The sequence below is a fragment of the Enhydra lutris genome, unplaced genomic scaffold (assembly GCF_002288905.1).
Source record: "Enhydra lutris kenyoni isolate GAN:26980312 unplaced genomic scaffold, ASM228890v2 scaffoldscaffold82, whole genome shotgun sequence".
NCBI lineage: Eukaryota > Metazoa > Chordata > Mammalia > Carnivora > Mustelidae > Enhydra > Enhydra lutris.
The window spans coordinates 5,837,248-5,857,836 of NW_019154166.1; the positions used below are offsets into that span (position 1 = coordinate 5,837,248).

The following is a 20,589-nucleotide window of genomic DNA, read 5'->3' on the forward strand; positions in this document are numbered from 1 at the left end:
GACTGTGAAATTGGATTTGATTTCACAGGAAAGATTGCCAGCCTGCTGGAAGTGGAGACTCCATGAGCATGCTTCATGATGGCATAACCATAGCATGTTTTTCTGTGACTTTCACAACTTTTTCTGTTAAATGAGAAGATGGACTTGGGAATAGCCTCGTTCTGCTGTTCATTTTTTTGTTTCAGCAGCTTTACTGAGATATAATTTACGTACCATACAATCTACCCCTTACACTATACAGTTCAGTTACTTTTCCTATGTTCAGAGTTGTGCGTCTGTCACCTTACTCAGTTTTTGAACATTTGCATTAGCCCAGGAAGATAACTCGCATCCCTTAGCTGTCAGTTTGTTTGCTTCAAAAAAAAAAAAAAAAGGACCTCATCCAGAAACTACGCAGCCCATTACAATAAGCCAAGCTATTCGAAGAGATATTCCGTGATTCTAAAAATTGATCTTGCAGTAATAGTTAATATTAGAACTTGTTATTCTGTGGTTTGTATGGTAGTGAAATGCTTCGTATCTCAGGAAGGCTAGCAACAGACGCTATCTAACACAACGTATTCATAGCAGTGACAGCCTTTGCCGTATTCTGTTGGCTAGAAACAGGTTACAGGTCTTGTCCACACTCAGAGAGAGGAGCTTACACAGAGCTGTGAACCCCAGGGAAATGCAGCTCACGGGGAGCACCTTAAAGCCCATCTGCCATGCCCCAGGAATTAGTGAATAACGTGAAAATGTTGCTTCCAGTTTGCACGGAACTTAAACTTTTTTCAGCTACCCTCAGTAATTGGCTGGTGCTGTCTGTTTCACCAGTGATTAAACTGAGTCACAGAGATGGTGTTTACATGCCAGTGATCATAGAACAATAATTATTGCAAATGGACTCTTTTGTGTTAGGATATTTCTACATCATGAAAAAGATTACTAAGAAAATTAGTCACTAGGGTCGACTGGTGAAAGTATGTTGTAAACAGAAAATAACTTGTGTGAAAACAGCTGGTATTACAACTTACTGTACCTGGGAATCCGGCAGTCGGAGTGCCGGCTTACTACCTGGTTATTTGAACAAAGTGTATTCGTCTTTGAGCTATGACCTTGAATTATGGTTACTATTAATACTAGTAAAGACAGCAATTCTGGGGAAATGATTTTGAAATTCTGGATATTTTGAGAGCCTTAAAAGTAGCTACAAAAAACAGTTCTGCTAAACTGAGAAGACATATCTAAATTTTGGAAGAAGAAAAAATAAATAACCAAGCATGTAAATTTTTCTTGCTTGTGTTACCGGATCAGATTTTTTTTTTTTTAATTTTTAAAACTTTTTATTTTTTATTAACATATAATCTAATATTAGCCCCAGGGGTACAGGTCTGTGAATCGTCAGGCTTACACACCTCACAGCACTTAGCATAGTACATACCCTCCCCAATGTCCATAACCCAGCCACCCTCTCCTTCTTCCCCTCCCCCCGGCAACTCTCAGTTTGTTTTGTGAGATTAAGAGTCTCTTACGGTTTGTCTCCCTCCCGATCCCATCTTGTTTCATTTTTTCCTTCCCTATCCCCCAAACCCCCCCACCTTGCCTCTCAGCTTCCTCATATCAGGGAGGTCATATGATAATTGTCTTTCTCTGATTGACTTATTTCGCTCAGCATAATACCCTCTAGTTCCATCCCCGTCATTGCAAAAGGCAAGATTTCATTTCTTTTGATGGCTGCATGGTATTCTATTGTGTGTGTGTGTGTGTGTGTGTGTGTGTGTGTGTGTATACATCTTTATCCATTCATCTGTTGATGGACGTCTAGGTTCTTTCCTAATAGGCTATTGTGGACGTTGCTGCTATAAAATTCGGGTACGTGTGCCCCTTCGGATCACTACATTTGTATCTTTAGGGTAAATACTCCGTTTTCACACTCTAGTTTGATACAGTTCACTCCTACACATTGGTGTCGGGGGGGGCAGGGTGGGGGCGGGAGGGGGACGGGAGGACAGAGAGAGGAATGAGATTGTTTTTATGTCTTTCATTGGATTTGCTTTTTTACAAAGCATGGTTACAAGTTAATGTGTTGATCTCCAGGTTGGAATTTTGGAGATGGTTTTTTAATTTAATGAAAATCCATAATGAGATTTTTGTCCACGCATCATTTGGTTTTCATCTCATTGCTCTATCTAGGTTGAAGGGTTCAGAGTTGATTGGTACATGACAGTTTTTCTCTTGGAGGCAGCTGGCCATTCATTTGACTGCCCCCTACCTCAGCGTGGCATGAGCAGGAACACAGCAGTATGTAGGGTCCTATTTCCCAAACTTTGCCAAAATCACCTGGGGATCTTTAAAAATACTGTTGTTTTTTTTTATTCCTGCCCCCAGATACTCTAATTTAATTGCTATGAGATGATACCTGGGCATCTGCATTTTAAGAATCACACCAGGTAATTCTAATATGCAGCCAAGTTCAGGAGTGGCTGTCCTTAGAACGGAGGGCCTGGGGTTATTATTATCAGGTAAGGTAGGATAAGAACTGTTCGGAAATGAGGTTCGTAGCTCTTGGGATTTTGCACTTGGTAACACAGTTTTGCACAGTTTGGAAAAGATCTTGTATTTGGAAATGAAAACTGGTCTATAGAATTACTTTCTTCAATAACTGGAAACTTGTTTTTCTGAATCGCATTAAAGCTGTGTTTATTGACTCCCTGAGTTTAGGCCTTTCTTAATGAGTTCGGTGTGTAAAAAACCAAGACGACGTAAACAAAACAACTTCAAAAACCTGGAGGTCAGAGGGTGTTAGCAGCTTGAAAAACATTTTCCCACGCATTCATCAGTGCTAGCTATAAGAAAAAAGTCAAAACCTATTTAAAATGTGGAAAAATTGCTTCCCAATATTTTAACAGAGAGAGACTGAGAACACACAGCATTGAATCGTCAGGAAAACTGAAGATCTCCCCTGAGCAGCACTGGGATTTCACTGCGGAGGACTTGAAAGACCTTGGAGAAATTGGACGAGGAGCTTATGGTTCTGTCAACAAAATGGTCCACAAACCAAGTGGGCAAATAATGGCAGTTAAAGTAGGTGATGCCCGTCATTCTTTTTGGCACTTTCCTCCATTAGGTGCGATTTCTGGGTGCAGTGCTATCCCTATTGTTCTGTTCTTGCTTGTGTGGTAAACACGGGTGTTTGTAAGAGTGTTTCTCCAAATCCTCTGAGGGTGTTTTGTACAATGGTTGTCTTGTCAGTGGCACGTTTGCTATTGCCCCGGAAACGCGAGTGTATGAAGCGCGCATGTTCACTGCACTTTTGGCGTGATGCATTAACTTGTTTTAAACTTCAGGCCCTTCCACTGCCAAGGTGAGTTCAGGCCGGGCGGCTGCACCCCTGGGAGCAGGGCAGTGCTGCACTGAGCCAGGCGGGGAGCTGGAAGAAGAGGCAGTGCACTGGGTTGGGCAAGGTGCGGGGCTAGGGCTAACAGCAGTCTTACTGAAGGTTTCCTGGAAACCACGCACATGCTGTTGCCACTAACCTCAACCTTACTCGGCCCTGACCGGCTCGGCTCCTGTTTGTTTATTTCGTCTCCATCAGTACTGCCCTGTTCCCCGGTTGGAAAGTTGTATCGACATGCATACCTTGTGATAATGCTGTCTCCTCCTGTCCTTACCGTGAGTGCCATGCCACGTAATATGTTTGTTTAAAAAAAAAAAAAAAAAAAAGAAAGTCAAGAATGGCAAGAAATGGAGATCAGCCCGTAGACTGTCCCTGGCAGGCTGATGGGGGTACCTGTTACGAATGGATGGTCTCCATCTGACGCCCGTGGGCCCATGTAGCTGTAATGTGTTTCATCTGTTTGTTTAGATGCTGAACAGACGTTTGCTGTGTGTAAGATGTTACGGGAACATCGACAGTGTTGGGGGTGGGAGTTTAAAAAGAAAAAGGACAAATGAGATACAGCCATTCCCTTGTCCAACTTAAAGTCCATAGGGGAACCAGTAACACCTCAGTTTACATAGTTGACAGTCTGAGCTAGTCAGCTTCCTGTCAGCGCCCTGTCGGGAGAGTTTGTCACAGTAGCCTGACGGGGGGAGCCTCAGTTTCGCAACTGACTTTGGGAGTGGATTTGTATCGCATTAATGTGAAATGCTATCTGTGCTGAAGTTTATTGTGAGCAAAGTGTTCCTCTCTTTTTGCCTCCGTCATTGTTGAGCATTTCTGTTTGTGGGGTCATATGAAACTGAAGGGAAATTAATGATGGGGAGGAAATGTTATGATGCTCCTTATGGGTTCTTAGCCTTGTTTTTTGGTCGTAGTTCTTTTGCAATATGCCGACACCTATAGGCTTTTTTCTTAGCATGACTCATACGGAGACAAGATTCTGCCTAGAACTGGGGGACCTCTACAGAAGCACAGGCTAAGGCCTTTGTTTTGCATTATCTGTTGAAATAAAATAGTGTTTTCCTTGCCGTGTGGAATGATTTCCCCATTTTTATTTTATGCCACTGCAGTGTACGTGGAAAGTCATTTTATTGGATGAGGATCGCATTGCCCTTTGTACTCTCTGCAGGTGACATCTGCTGTTCCTTGGCTGGGTCTTAAGGGCGAGCTAGCCTATATAACTAAAGTTGTAAACTTTCTTCCAGATACTAGGGAAAGGACTTGTAAATAATTATGTACTGCTTTTTTCAGTCTGTGTTCTCTGCTTTACTATGTAGATCAATATTGTAATCTTTTTTCATTATCTGGATAGACTTGAGCCATGGTCAGTAGGTTTTCAAGGTAAAGAAGGAACGGACTTCATTGTGACTTGAACAAAGTTGTTTTTTTTTTTTTAAAGATTTTATTTATTTATTTGATAGAGAGAGAGATCACAAGTAGGCAGAGAGGCAGGCAGAGGGTGTGGGGGGAAGCAAGCTCCCTGCTGAGCAGAAAGCCCAATGCGGGGCTCGATCCTAGGACCCTGAGATATGACCTGAGCCAAAGGCAGAGGCTTAACCCACTGAGCCACCCAGGCGCCCCAAGAAAAGTTTTTCTTAATTTGATTTGAACTCTGTAATGCTTACTTGAGTTTTGAAGGAATTTAAGGGCAAATATAGGAAATTGCTGACTTCTACTTGTAATCTGACCTTATTTTGAGACCCCTATTAGAATGCCTTTAAAATCCCAGCTCTTAAGAAGTACTTCTGAGGTGGTTGTAGGACCTACAGATTGGTAATGGTCACATCTGTACCTACCAGTTGATAACTGTCTGTTTTGTCGATCCCCTGGAATTCTTGAGCCAGCGTGTTAGTTTAGCCTGGGGAGGGTGGTGACAGGACGTAGCCACTGACATGTTGGCGGGGCATAGCATTGGATTCCATGACTTCGTGTGATACTCAAAGAGGGTTTCTTCCTTAATACACATTAAGGTTTGATACCAATTTGATGATTGATAGATGATGTCTACTATTTTTATTTTTTTAAAGATTTATTTATTTGAAAAAGAGAGACAGCACAAGTGACAGGGAGGGACAGAGGCCGAGGGAGAACCAGACTCCCCACTGAGCAGGGAGCCTGATGAAGAACTTGATCTCAAGATCCTGGGATCATGACCTGAGCCAAAGGCAGACGCTTAACCTAGACTGAGCCACCCAGGCGCCCCTACAGTTTCTAAAGGTGTGTCTCTGGGTCTCTGAAAAAGCTTATCCTTTTGTCACACCTGAGAGTTTGTTCCTTTATCAGGTAGGCCCATGGACCAGATTGATAAGTACATTCACACAGGCAGCGTGTGGTTAAGGACTCTAGTTGACATTTTCCATGTAGACAGTTTGATGACTAAGCACCCACCGTGTTTAGCTTTGAGATAAGGACTATAGAGACTTAAAAGAATGGGAGGTAGTGGTTCACACTCCCCTGAGTTTTCCATTGTTGTTGGTAAAAGGAGGACACACTTGAAGCTGTTCTATACCGGTGTTTTAATATACACTTTAATAGGGCAGGATTACTTGATTAAACATTAAGTTTATCTTAGAAATACATTATCCTTAAGATTTATTTGTAGTATTTGAACAAAAGTGAACTGTGGTATTAGGCTGATTTTTCTTCTTCTTCTTCTTCCTCATTTTTAGTTTTGAGGGAGTCCTTCCCCAGTTTTATTTTGTCACATGGAAGAAATGCTTGAAAAGATGATTTGTTAGTTACCAGAAACAGTGATCTCCAAGATGTAACTTAAAAATCGGTTAAGATCTAATAAATCAGATTCAGCAAGGTAACACCCAGCATATGTAAGAGTTGTACTTAGACCAGTTTCATGACCGTTGGCCTGAGGACAGTTCTTAAAGCTGCCAGTGAGGTTCTCTGCATTAGGCCCTAAGACAGGGAAAATTTTGAACCCTCAGTTTTAATTACACACGTCTGGGGAAAGAAGCCTGAAGTCTTCTGCGAGTGGGAGTGTTATGACTGATTTACCGAACTTCTTGAATGACCGAGTCATGGGGCTGCCGAGGACAAAGCCATTCCTGCCCTAGGGTCTTCTCAAAGCTCGGGAAGGACAGCCTTCTGCTCTGATTGGGAGCGTCAGGCTTTGCTCAGCATCCTCTGCAAATAACATTTATTTAAGGTCCCATTTTGCATGACAGTGGAATAACCAGGGAATGATGATTATGTTTCTGGGCTAGGGTCAGAGAAATTGGGAGCTGGGAGAAACACCCCTCAGAGTCTGGTCCACAGATGATCAGAATTGGCATGACAGAGCAAATCCAGGATGCAGGAGTAAAGCGTTAGGAAGAGTGGCTTCTGGCCGCAGCTCAGGCCGGTGTCCTGGAGCAGAGCAGTATGACGGACGCAGGCTGCTGACAGAGGGAGCGATGAGCCTTCAGGACCTGACTGCATGTCCTTCACCTCACCTTGCCTGTGGCATAAACCATGCACCCACGCTAGACTTCCAGCTTCCCTGCTGTGTCCTAATAAACCGTGTCCAGGTTGACTCTTGAAGGTCTGCTTGTGTCTGTATGTGGGCTTGTTGGCAGGGGAGAGTAGAAAAGAATGCAGATGAGAGGGACTCTGAGGGGTGCAACTGATGCCCCTAAAGATGGAAGACTGGGATTGGTACTTAGAGGGGGGACCCCGGAGCCAAGGCCAGTGGAACGGATGGCGCGCAGGTCGGTGGGGATGCAAAGGTGTGTTGAGCTTGTCACTGTTGATATTTATGGATGAGCTTTCAGTCTTCTGCTTGAGCAGTCATCTCTGTTAAATCCGAGAGACAGCCTGGCTTTCTGAGGTTAGGTGCTTAGGTCAGCCTGAGTTACCAACATGAAGGGTTTCGGGTGTTTTCCCTTTCTTGCTCTTGGGCCTAATTGGTCTTATTCCTTCAACCCTCAGGGTGTTTTCTCTACTCTTCCAGCTCTCCTATTGCATTGATTTGAGTGCCTCAGATCGATCCTAGGCTGGTAACCTGATCTTGATTCCTGCATTCCTGCCTCTCCCGTGGTATTTGGATCTTGCCTTCCGTGTCCTTTGGGAGTTGAGACCTAGGTCAACCCTCCTGCCTGGTGGGAAGCCCCAGAGTCCCCTCTGCCTGCCCCCATCAGCAGCCCCCAGCTCTGCCCTTGTCTGAGCAGTGTGGGGCTTCCGCCCGCTCAGTGGGGAGACCTCCCTGATCCGAGCAGAGCCGCATGTACAGGAGCGCGGGGGTTGGCAGAGGACGGCTTGCTCATTTGCCCTGCCGCTACAGACACCTTGCCCTTCCTACCAGAAGTTCCATTACTCAATAATTCTGGTGGGAGCTGTGAACCTCATTGGACGAAGTTCATTTTAGTCTTTAAACATTGTTCTTGCCCACTGCTCTGAAAGCACTAGAGTGAGAGTGGACAGGAGTGGCCTTAAATGGGAGAAGCTCCTTTCTGAGAGTATGGAGTGCTTAGGCAATGTTGTTGAGTTTTAGACGATGCAGTGCTAGTGCTGATACTCCGGGTCGCTTGTGGGTGCAGAGGTCACGGCTGTGTGGTTTTGAGATGAAGCTTGATTCCAGTGCCTTCTGCTCTTACTTGACTGGCTGGATCATGTGGCTTAATTAAGAAATCCATGCTGGGCGGAGCCATGCTCTTGGGCGCTTCTTAAGGCTGCTCGAATGTTGTGGTGCTGCAGATGAAGTGTGAAGTGGAGGCCTTCCCAGAGAGGGCAGATCCAAAGGACACAGCAGTGCTGTCCTGCCATCAGCCTTGGTTTTGAACTCAGGCCCCTTGTGTAGTCAGGTTTGGAACTCTGTGTATGCACAAGTTTCTTTTGCTCCTCGGAATTTTTACACCATGGCTTCTTTCGGTTAACAGAATTGTGGAGAGACCCTAATAAATAATAGAGACAAAATAGTACTTTTTTGGCCAGGTTAGGAGATGGGAACCCCCTCTTGCTCATACTGGAAGCTCTTGGGACATGAACTCGGAGATCTCTGGCTCAGCTCATGTAGTGAGTAATTTGGAGAAAAACCTTATCACATTTTACTGTAAGGAGGATCAGCTGACCCCTTTCCGATATGCCTTCTGCACATCTTCTGTCATTTTTGTTATTGTGGTCTTACGGCCATGATTTGGAAATTGGTTAAACGTCAGATTTCCTCTCATATCTCACTTTAGTGTCATGGGTGCCAAAGTAATGGTCTGTCGTATATGATCTTTAGGCCTTGCAAAATCTTAGTGCCGAGAATGTACCCTTTGTATGTAGATGATATAATTAGTAAAGAGGAAGAAGATGATACCGTCTTTTTTTTTTTTTTAAAGATTTTATTTATTTATTTGACAGAGAGAGATCACAAGCAGGCAGAGAGGCAGGCAGAGAGAGGGGGAAGCAGGCTCCCTGCCGAGCAGAGAGCCGGATGCGGGCCTCGATCCCAGGACCCTGGGATCATGACCTGAGCCGAAGGCAGCGGCTTAACCCACTGAGCTACCCAGGCGTCCTGAGGATACTGTCTTTAATCAAGACACATGAAGCTTGTCCCATCAGCTTTGCCCTCAGGCAGTTCTGCCCATGATATGATAAATACCCTATATATTTTGGGAACTGATCTCCCCAGTTCTTGGGGGATGGGTAACAGAGGCTGTGTAGAACTAGGCATTAGGGGCGCCTGGGTGGCTCAGTGGGTTAAAGCCTCTGCCTTCGGCTCAGGTCATGATCTCAGGGTCTTGGGATCGAGCCCCGCATCAGGCTCTCTGCTCGGCAGGGAGCCTGCTTCTTCCCTCTCTCTCTGCCTGCCTCTCTGCCTACTTGTGAGCTCTCTCTATCAAATAAATAAATAAAATATTAAAAAAAAAATGAACTAGGCATTAATTGGGTCTCAATATCCTCAGTGAGGAGAATAGGGGGTATTATTGTTAATTAATTAATTTGATTAAGATACAATTGAGAGTTCATTAAATTGATTCTAAAGACCTGGGGTGATTTTGCAATTAAACATTAGTATTCTTCCGGGGCACCTGGGTGGCTCAGTGGGTTAAAGCCTCTGCCTTCAGCTCAGGTCATGATCCCAGAGTTCTGGGATCGAGCCCCGCATCGGGCTCTCTGCTCGGCCGGGAGCCTGCTTCCTCCTCTCTCTCTCTGTGCCTGCCTCTCTGCCTATGACCTCTGTCTGTCAAATAAATAAATAAATAAAATCTTAAAAAAACAAACAAACATTAGTATTCTTCCTACCTTAGTAGAAACATGTTTTCATAATTTGAAACAATTGATTTAGCAGACACTTGTATTGGTTAGTCTTTGAGAGGAAAGCCAATTTTACATCTACGGTCAGCATTCCCAATACTTGGCTTTTTAAACTGTTTTAGCTAATGCTGCTCTCTGCTTTGACCTCGTTAGTGAGGGCATTGTGAGGCAGAGATGGTGGGCATTTCTGAACATGATCTCTTTAGAAGACTCTAGCAGCTGAGCCATGAACCTCTGTAGCAGGGGCTATGGCATCTCTGTTTTGAACTTAGGAGCACAAGAATGCCCGAGGTTTTCTGCAGCCCAAGGAAGGGGGTCACAGCACACGGATATGCTGCAGTGGCTTCTGGGGTTTTCCACCTTTGTATTAGAACTGACTTCTGGACATTTCTGCCAGGAAAGCAGCGTTTTTGTAAGGATCCACTGGGGTGCTTGGGGATCTGATGCGAGATCCTTGCTCTCCCGTCCCCCACATCACTGATTTAGGTCGGCCTGAAGTCACCTACTGACTGGCAGTGGGCTTCCCTTCATAGTTTATTCACAGACACCAACCTGAGGAGTGTTCTTTAGCAAGGATGCTTAAGGAACAGAGTGCCCTCCTGGCTTGGCAGGGTTGGGTTTGTAGATAACAGGAACAGGACACATTTTCAAAATGTCATTGCCACAACTGTTTCAATTAAGATAATCCTTGTTCTTTTCATCTTTTGACTTGGTTTTTTAAGAGATTTATTTGTTTTAGAGGAGGGAGGGACAGAGGGAGAGGGAAAGAGAGAATCTCAGACTGCCCACTGAGCTTGGAGCCTGATGTGGGGCTTGATCCCATGACCCTGAGACCATGACCTGAGGTGAAATCAAGAGTCGGACACTTAACCAATGAGCCACCCTGGTGCCCCCTCATTGATCTTAAATGAAATGGTTGTCATGGAGAGGCTTTCCACCTAAGACCCCATGCAATCCGTTTGCCCATCAACCCGTTCTAGGATTTCTGCATGGGTGATACTTACCAACGTCCACTTGATAAAACCCAGGGAGCGGTTGTCCTGGGAACGGTTGTTCTAGCTGTCATACCACTCTGGCAAGACGTTTGGCAATTACTTGAAGCACAGAATCCTTATGTTTTGGTAACCTTCAATCATGATGGGTGCTTACACTTAGGGATGAGCCCCAGTCGTGGACATGAGTTTTAGCTACATGCCAGTGATTGCAGACCCCACACCACTCTGCTGAAGAGGATATACCTTCTTGTGCTCCAGTTTGGGTGGGTGGCAAGTTGAAAAGGACACTTTGCCATGCTGAGGGCCAAAATCCTAATAGCTGGCATCATTGATCGGATGTCAGATTGTCTTAATCAATGCCTAGATAGTCTTTAAAGCCATGCACTGATTTCCAGTAAGGTGATCAAACCCATCACCTTGCTGGACCTCGTTGTATCCAGGCCCTGAATTCTCATCGGCGAACCCACTTCTCTTTTCACTTTGAGTACTTGGACCTTGTTCGTAAGGTACCCCAAGTAACTGAAGCTGACCATGTGTGGCGGGCACGTGAGTCACCGACTGCGCTCTCATGGCCTTGCTGTGCTGCACTCTGGACCCTCCGCTGAGCCCCATACAAACCTGACATGAACTGGTGAGAATTTAGAGACCTCGTCTGCTGGGACTAGCAGGCATGCCCTTCCACTTTAATTCCTTCTGTTCCCCCACATCTCATCCCCCGACATTCTTTCTCCATTTCAAAACAAAAACAAAACAAGAATATCAGTTCAAATTAGTAGATATTTTTTCAAGTTTCTTTGACTGTGTTGCTGTTTTCAAGTCTGCCTCTCTCAAGTTTGTTCCTGGACGCCTCGGTTCTTCTGTAGTTCTTCCTCTGACTTCCTGTCTGTTTGCAGATGACTTGCATCTTTCTTGCCTGGAATGATCCAATCCTGGGATCTGACATCTGTGACACACATTGTGGCACTGCTGTTTTTAACCAAGAGCGTCTATGACTTGTCATCAGTCTCGCCTTATAATGAGTCTTTCGAGTGTATGAGGAGCTCTTTCCCCCTTCTCTGAGCAGGAATGGGATCACATAACCCAGAGGGCCTTCCCCAAACCCACATTGTCCAAGAGATAGAGCTGGCCGTCTGTCTGACCTTTTCTTAGAGCTTGAGTTGGTAGGAAGAAGAGCTCTGGGTTTCCGGTAAGGGTCAGAAGTTCTCACACCAGGGCCCAGGCAGAGACAGACTGGGTCATTTCAAGGCAAGCCCTAGTGCTTTGGTATATCCCTGGCCTCTCTAGCAACTAAGAGATCTTTGGGAACTCTGACACGGAGATGTGAGGGTGAACTTGGAGTCAGCGGGAGTGGTGAGACTAGCAGCTGGGTATTGAGTTAGCACCTAAGCAAAATGCTCCTTGCTTCTGAGGACCTGCCCCCTGGGCCTATCTTCTTTTGCTTCCTCTACAGCTTGTCCCTTAGCCATTGTGTTGTGAGCCTTTCTTCCTTTTCTCTTTGCCACAGTTGGGCGGTCCTGGCCTTATCCCATAATAGCGATTGGGTCATCGTGACACTCTTTCCTTTTATCCGTTCTCTCTGTTTCTTCTGACCCCTGAAAATCCATTTAGGAAAGGTAGAGAAACAAACAGTAAATGATTTCTTTGAGAGTGTCTGCCGCCTGTTTCTATCCATCTCCTCTGCTTCTCTGTTCTTCCCATCCTAGTCCTTCAGTGAATGTACTTTTAATAGTTCCCATAATCCCTTTCCATTAGAACAGTGGGTCTTAATCTACTGGAAAGTTCTTCCTACTTATGTTAGCTTTATCCCCAGCCATTCATTCCTGATGGGCAGGTTGGCAGGGTTTAGAGATAATGTGCAAGCATCATCTAAGTGTGAAGGTCCCAGTATATTTAGCGGCCACCGAGAACTATGCCACATTTAAATATGGCTCACTATCAGTGAAGGGGTATTTATGCTTTCAATTTAAATTGTTAAACATTGAGGCATTCCAAATGAAGGCCAAGTATAAGCTGCCAACGTTTAAATTTACCAATGACTTCCAGATGCCACATTGTGCAGAGAGAAGGAAAGCAACTTTTCAACCACTTCTTAGTAAATCCGTCTGCATGATTTGGACCGTTCTCAGAGTGGACATTGTTGTGCTTTGTGCACAAGGTAGGACAGGGCAAGAGGACAATTTCTAACTTAAATTTTTTAGCTTACCCATGGAACCTGTCAACTTCCTGTCACTACAGCTTAATCTGGATGGAATTCGAGCATCGGAGTTTATGGCTGCTCCAGCCAATGGCATGAGTTGGGTTGGCTGTTCTAGAGAAGGGAAGCTCTGTGGACTTCTACATTTTTTTAATTTTCAAAACTTTTAAATTTCTTTCTTTCTTTTTTTTTTTTTTTTTGAAAGAGAGATAGCAAATGGGGGGTGGGAGTGGCAGAGGGAAAGGGAGAAAGAATCTCAGGCAGGTTCCACACCGCGTGTGAAGCCTGACACAGGGCTTGATCTCATGACTCCAAGATCATGACTGGAACTGAAACCAAGAGTCGGATGCTCAACCCATGGAACTACCCAGCCCCTCTCGGGCTTTTAACTTTTAGCTGGATAAGAGCCATGTGTAACTCTAGCAGTCGTGAAAACAGAGAATTGGGTATTCAGTTTATCCTTTTTCTGTGTCTCTGGAAGACTTCATTGGAGTCATTGTGATGTTGCTGATCTGTAGCTACATGCTGTTTTTGCTGGCGTTTTCCTGCTGCTTATTTGGGATATGAAACAACCTTGAACACAAATTTGGACAACAATTTTAAAAACAATTTTTTTTTAGCTTCAAGTATATTGATTTCTTCACTATGGAAAACAGCTTCTAATGTAGGGTGGTAATTCTTGTTTTGATTTTAGGTATTTTCTCTATATTTTGTTCCAAATAAAGTAGATCTTGTGCTAATTTGAAAATACTTTATTACTGGAAAAGCAATGTGGATTGATTTTCAGAAAGTATAATTTGTCCTGAGAGCATGTAAGTTGGAGCTAGGTTAATGAAGGAGTGACAAGTAAAAGAGCTCAGTAGTTCCACAGTGAAAAAATCAGTGATTTTAATGAGTTCTGATATTTGGTTAAAAAAGAAACTTTTAAAAAAACTGATGGTTCTTGAGATGATTTTCTTAAATATTTTGTGGTCTCATGTGAGCTTTCCAACCTCATTCCTTATGAGGAAAAGAAAAAAAAAAGGTTTTCCAAACTCAATCTTATTTAACTTTTAAATTTATGATATAAATAAAAGGTTTCTGTGATTCAAGACATTTACCAATGCATTGCTTTCTGAACATTCTAATTGTGAGAGATTTTTTAGATATAATTCGTGTCACCTTTGTGCTTCCATTTTCCCTTCTTCTCCCTCTATTAAGGAAAGCTCTTTTTCCCTCTTTAATTTGAAGATCTAATTGGCTTTATGATACGAGTCTGAGTCAGGTAGCATCTCATCTGGCAAGGAGAGGGGAGTTCCAAGGACAGTGTCAGAAAGGGAAGGGAAGTGTGTCTTGTTCATGTGTTCCAACTTGGGTGATTATACTCCCTTAATATTAGAGAGTCCTGGCTCTCCTTATTTCCAGTGGTAGAAATCTTACCCACACGCATCGTTTTGTTCCATTAGAGAAGCATTCCTAGTCGTGAGTCTTACTATTAAGAATTTTCTCATTTGAGTCATTGATCATTATGTATTCTCCAACTCGAACATTTATTGACTTAATTGAGTTAAAATAACTAATTTGAAGCAACCACTACTGTAGCTGTGTGCTTGTGGCTAATCCCCTTTTTGAGTCCTTTAAGGCGTTTTGAGTCAGTTTGTTTCATTAAGTGCTCACATAGAATGCATGTTGCAGTATAACCCTAAACCTTCTGTATAATGAAGAGTTAGCTCTGCTTGCTTGTCCCCAAATAATTCTGACTCCATACCACCAGCTCTTCTTCTACCCACCACTTGTCCCTTGGACCAGATGTTCAGAGAGCACGAAGAGATGATGATCTCTTGACCAGTGTCCAAAAGTGGAATCCATTTTCTGGTAGACGAGTCGGCCATCCAGCAGCCCCGTGCTCTGTTTTGTACTACTAGTGGCATTAAAGAATAGTTTACAGCTGAACAGATTTTACTGCTGTGTTGATGAGCTCAAAGGTTTGAGCTGTGCCAGAAACCCTGTACATTCCTGTTCATGTAAGTCTGGCTCAGGACTGAGAAGTAGATGCCAGTCCGATGCTGGGACTTCAGTCGGGTCTCCAGTCCATGTAGTAGCACGTGCCCTTTCTGTAGCTCCTGCAGTACTTAGAAATTGTCCTCAAGAGTCGGTTACCGATGGTAACAATTGAGGTTTTGGCTGTAATATGCTTTCCAGTAGTTGAAATACGAGCATTTGTACAAGTGGAAGTTTAGAAAACCATATAACCAGTTTGGGGAAACAAATTAGGAAAAAGGATATCTTTTATACTAGTGCCCTGTGAATGTGTTAGTATATTTATACGTACCCCTATATCTGTACAAGTGAAAATAGAAAAAAAAATGTTTTTAAACCTTTTAATAGTGAGAATTCTTTGATTGGTGGAAATCTTCCCCAGAGGATCATTGCCTTTTTCTTCCCCATTTGTCTGTAGTTACCAGCTCTCTGTCTTTTAAATGTAGATATATGAGATTGTTAAGTTTTTATTAAAAAATTGCCTTCCCAAACTAGTATTTTCACAGCTATCCTTTTAGTGTTATTGTTTTAAAAACAGGAATACATGTAATTAAGATGTTTACCAAAATTATTGATGTCATGGTTTTGAACTAATAAGAAATTACATCTCCGGGCTATTTTGACTTTCAAAAAATATACTTTTTGAGCAGACATTTATCCTGATGTTGATTTAAAAGAAAGATAACTAATCTCCAAGCTCTGAAAATATAGAAATGAGACAAAGAAGGCAATTTTTCGGGCTATTTTGACTTTCAAAAAATATACTTTTTGAGCAGACATTATCCTGATGTTGATTTAAAAGGCATTTAACTAATCTCCAAGCTCTGAAAATATAGAAATGAGACAAAGAAGGCAATTTTTCTTAATTTTAAAAGTATTAGTCTTATTTTGTCATTTTTGGTTCTTCTTATTTATTTATTATTTTTTGTTTGTCTGGGTAGTGATATTCAGTGTGAAAGTCTTAAATCAGTGTATACAAGAGGATGCTAGTTAGTAAATTTTATCTGATATGAAGTACTATAGCTAGCAGTCTATAAATTTTAAATAGCAAAATTAAATGTGTTTGTGTTTGGAATATATGGAATTCCTCATTTAGTGAGGAGAGAGGAAGATGAAAGAACCTGCTTCTATTCCTTCTGCAACTGCTTATTGTCATGTTACATGGAATACATCTTTTGTATCTCTCTGTGCCTCTGGCTTCTCTTCTGTAAAATGGGCTCAAGAATTTAATTGACTGCCTTCATCCCTTTCAAGAACATTGAGGACAGATACCTTGAAGTCTTTGGAAGACAAAATGCCACCTTATGTATTTTTTGATATACTAACTTGCCTTGTAAGTATGTACTATATGTCGTACACAGTGGTGCGGTGTGACATTGTGAACTTTTTTTATGAGAAAAAAGTTGTCTGCATGCCTCCATGTGAAACTATAACTTCGTTATTCATGTTTTACGTTTTCTGAACTTGATTCTTCCTATCTCTCTCTCGTGCAGCGGGAACTGTCCCTCTGAACGTCTCCGTGTACCCTGCTGTTCCCGGGTGGGCAGTGGGCGGTGGGGGCACTGGTTTTGGAGGCAGTCTTTTAGAAGTGTGCCAAGAAGTTGTGCAGGTGGGTTAGGGATATGGCCCAGGTCTACTGTGTATGGAGAAGAGGGCCTCATCGTTGTAGGAACAGACAGACAGACAGCCTTCTGTCTCCTCATTTGTAGGTTTTCTTCCACATGTTCCTACTGCGCTTCTTCTGACCCAGGGGGTAGGGAGTCAGGTAGAACTTTTTGTTCTTAACCTACAGACAGTGTGGTGAAGGGGGAGAATTCCAGCGTAGCGTCTGGGAGGCTGGGAATGTCTTCTGTGTGCTGCACCTACACTGACTCCCATTGTGACCTGTTCTGGATCGTTTTGCATCTTAACGAATGAGGATGCTAGGGGGTAAGGCTGCCAGGGAGTGAGGAGGCCTGTTCTTGCTTTGAATACCTAGATGCCATACAATCAAGGTATCTGTGAAGCTCATCATGCAGATGAAAACTGTTTAAGTACAGCTCCTAATGCTTTTCTTTGTATTTGCATGTGAGGGTTAATTTTCACTGCCTACGAACTTTGTTACATAACTTCCAACGTCATCCCTGGATGCTTGTGGTTAAAAAGCCCTGTGTACTTTAAAGAATTCCCAAGTGCTATTTTGTTTAAAAAAAAAAAAAAAAAAAGATTCCAAGTGCTATTTTGTTTTTCTGTGATAAAAATTGTTCTTGTAAAGTCTAAGGAAGGTGATAATTTTTATGTCTGGTTAGTATTTATGATGTTTGCTTAGAACTTTTCAGTCTTGTCGTGGTAGTGGTTTTTCTTAGGTTTCTAAAGTTGTTTTATGTTTTTGTGACATCTTTTGTCATTCTTTTCCAGAGAATTCGGTCAACAGTGGATGAAAAAGAACAAAAACAACTTCTTATGGATTTGGATGTAGTAATGCGGAGTAGTGATTGCCCGTACATTGTTCAGTTTTATGGTGCACTCTTCAGAGAGGTAGGAATAAATAATTTGGGGGTTTTAGCTGATGAATAAATATCTAATTGGAATAAATAAGAGGATGGCCGGCTTAGATTCTGATCTCCAGTTAATTGCCATACATCAGCAATAAGCTGATTGCTCGGTATTTTAGCATATAGTTCATGAAAATATACACGTTCATTTCTAGCATTCATTGTTCCTTAGTAAAGGGGTGGATCTCGTACTTTTTAAATACATATTTATGGCTGTTCCTTTCTTATAGTTTCTGTTCTTTTTTTTTTTTTTAATAAATTTATTTTTTATTTTGACAGAGAGATCACAAGTAGGCAGAGAGAGAGAGAGGGAAGCAGGCTCCCCACCAAGCAGAGAGCCCAATGCGGGGCTCGATCCCAGGACCCTGAGATCATGACCCTAGCCAAAGGCAGAGGCCTAACCCACTGAGCCACCCAGGTGCCCCATAGTTTCTGTTCTTTAAGAACCTGACAAATGAGCTGACTTCTGGATGTTAACCCTTTGCCATAGGTTGGGCTCTCTCTCTCAGCTCTGAACTCCCTCAGTGTTGCCTTCACCACCCTTTAAAAAACTTATTTATTTCTGCCATCAGCTATATCTGCATTTAATGTAAGCATTTACTCTCCCTCAGTACAGCCCATGAGGAAATTCACAAGTATAGTAGACATTCTCTTAGCCAATCTTGTTATCCAGATTTTTCTGTAGAAACTGCGTGGTTGGGGCACCTGGGTCGTTCAGTTGGTTAAATGTCTGCCTTTGGCTCAGGTCATGAGCTCAGGGTCCTGGGATCAAGCCCCACTTGGGGCTCCCTGCTCAGCGGGGAGTGTGCTTCTCCCTCTCCTCCCTGCTCCTGCCCCCCTCTCGCTATCTGTCTCTCAAATAAATAAGTAAATAATATTAAAAAAAAAAAAAAAAAAGAAACTGCATGGTGTTGGGGTCATGTGTCTTCTTTGGCCTCTGGTTATTCTGTGTCCTGACATAGCTCATCGCTTCTGCCTCCAGCTGTCAAACCCATGTCCTCATTTCCAGTTGTCCCACTGCCTGAAGTAGGGAAGGGAGTTAGGGCAGCGGGCGGAGCTGGTGCTGGGCCTGAATCAGACACTTTATGGTGTGAGGACAGTCCTTGTACACTTGGGATACTTAGTTAGGTCAGAAGGATTTCAGCTAAATGAACCCTGAAGCACTTTTAATGCTCTTTATAAAATACCATTCTCATTGTGAAAATGGTAGGATTGTGCTGGTGGGGTCCTTGTGAGCTGGTGAGAGCCCCTCTCCCTTCTTTTTGGGACTGGATCACAAGGTGTGTATGTATGTAGCTTTGGGGGTTTTGTTGTAGTTTCTGACTTAAAAAATACTGTGTTGTAAGGTAGGACTGGCTGTCACACTGACTAGAAATCTATGAAGCCTTGTCATTGGAGACGACCTTTGAGGTTAGTCAACGAATTCCCCGCTCAGTCCCTACATTTTTATTTATTTGTTTTTCTGTGTTCTTAATGGGTAACTCTAGTAGGTGGAGGCATCCATTGCTTTGCTGAGTCACTAATTAATTACTGTTAATTCTAGACTCCTATAGTTTCTTCCTACTCTGTCCTTGTACTTTTATGACTCAAATATTCGTGTCTGTGACCAGGTACACCCAATTTGTGAACCTCAACATTGCAGTACCTGTAGTGCGCTGGGACAGTAGACAATCATGTATTGAGGAAACCCCGGACCTAATAGTCCATAATGCCGTGCTGTTTGTAACATCACACATCTGGAACTTTCTTCGTGTTGCACAGAGATCTTGCCATCTCCTCCTCCCTTCTTCCCCCAAACCATGAGTTTAGTCTTTATAATCACTAAATCCTCTGGCCGTTTTACTCTTAAGATCTTATGCAGAGCGGTAGTGGCTTAGGGCCTGGACTAGACTTTCTGCCCTTCTAGAGTTTCAGCCAGCTTTTCCAGCGCTGTAGTCCCCGCTCTTCGGGGCTGCATGTCACTGTGTTTCCCCTCCGTAGAGCGTGGATGCGCAGCCTGTTTCTCAGGTGCATCGTTTCATCATCCCTTTAAGCAACATTTAGACGTATGACCCTAGCCTACACAGTGTAGAAGTCTGATTTCATGAAAAGAAGGCAGAGTAAGTGATCTGCAGGATTGCAAAGTGTTGGAAACAACGCAGCAAGCTTGGAGTCACATCTCCTCATCATTTCTTATGAGAAGCTGGGCAAAACGCAGTGTTACTGTCTCAGGGAGGTCGAAGGGAGTTGAGATAGGCCGCTGTAAGCAAAAACATCTGTTGGGTGTTCCGTAGTTTTCTTATATGTTCTGTTTGTAACAGCCTCAGGGCATTCGGGGGCCTCATCCCCCTTCTCCAGAGAGGAGGCAGAGGTTCGATGGGAGTCACACAGACAGTAAGTGGTGGAGATGGGACTTCAGGGACAAAAGTCTCACTGTTCTTTTGTTACAGAACAAGTGGTCTGGGGATGAGGAACTTTCAGCTTCATTTAAAAAAATAATCTACTTTTTAACATTCCTACAGTTTTTGAGTGTGATCAGATGAAGGCTGATGAACTATATAGTTAAGTTGTATAAAGTCATAAAATGCCCAGATAGGCTGAACTATCCCCCCATACCCCTGCCCCAAGAAGTAATAGGTCCTTTCTGAATTTTCTGAATTAAAAAAAAAAAAAAAATGGAGTTTAGAAGCTAAAAGTGTACCTTTAAAGAAGAATGCACAGGCAGAGTGTGTTTCCTGTGGTTACAAAGGTTAAAAATACTAAACAAATTTAATAAGTGTCTAGAGAAACATTTTTCTTTTGAGGTTGATCACTTCAAAAGATCTTTTTGGTGACCTGACCTTCAGTTCTAATAATAAACCCACGATTCTGGGTTTATGAAAGGAAAGAGCAGAAGTGAACATATGCAGTCTGGAATTCTTACTTAACCACCGCTGTGAGGAGGACAAATGGCCTTTAATGCCCGTCACTGTGAGGTACCTTCCAGAACACTTCACTTTGTAATTTGTATGCCCGTAAGACATCAGTCTGTGGTCCGGTTCAGTCAGCCGTCACTCAAGGACTTGTGGGATGTTCGTTTTCTTCTTCTGGCCGCTTCTCTAGGGATCAGTCTTTCTGTTGGGTGATAATCTAGCCTCTGCAGGTTTCATAGCTTTCCTCAGAGCAGTGACTGAACCATACTTAATACTGAGCCTGGAAGCTGGTTTTTTGCCA

At 43.1% G+C, this 20,589-nt stretch overlaps 1 protein-coding gene across 3 annotated transcripts in view; it reads left to right on the plus strand.

The window, feature by feature from the left end:
- Positions 1-20,589, plus strand: part of LOC111161210 (mitogen-activated protein kinase kinase 4) — a 137,344-nt gene that overhangs the window by 65,189 nt on the left and 51,566 nt on the right. For all 3 annotated transcript variants that reach the window (XM_022524791.1, XM_022524789.1, XM_022524792.1), the window contains 2 exons: positions 2,889-3,063; positions 17,261-17,380. In XM_022524791.1, the coding sequence (XP_022380499.1) occupies positions 2,889-3,063; positions 17,261-17,380 (295 nt within the window). The remainder of the gene's footprint in view (positions 1-2,888; positions 3,064-17,260; positions 17,381-20,589) is intronic.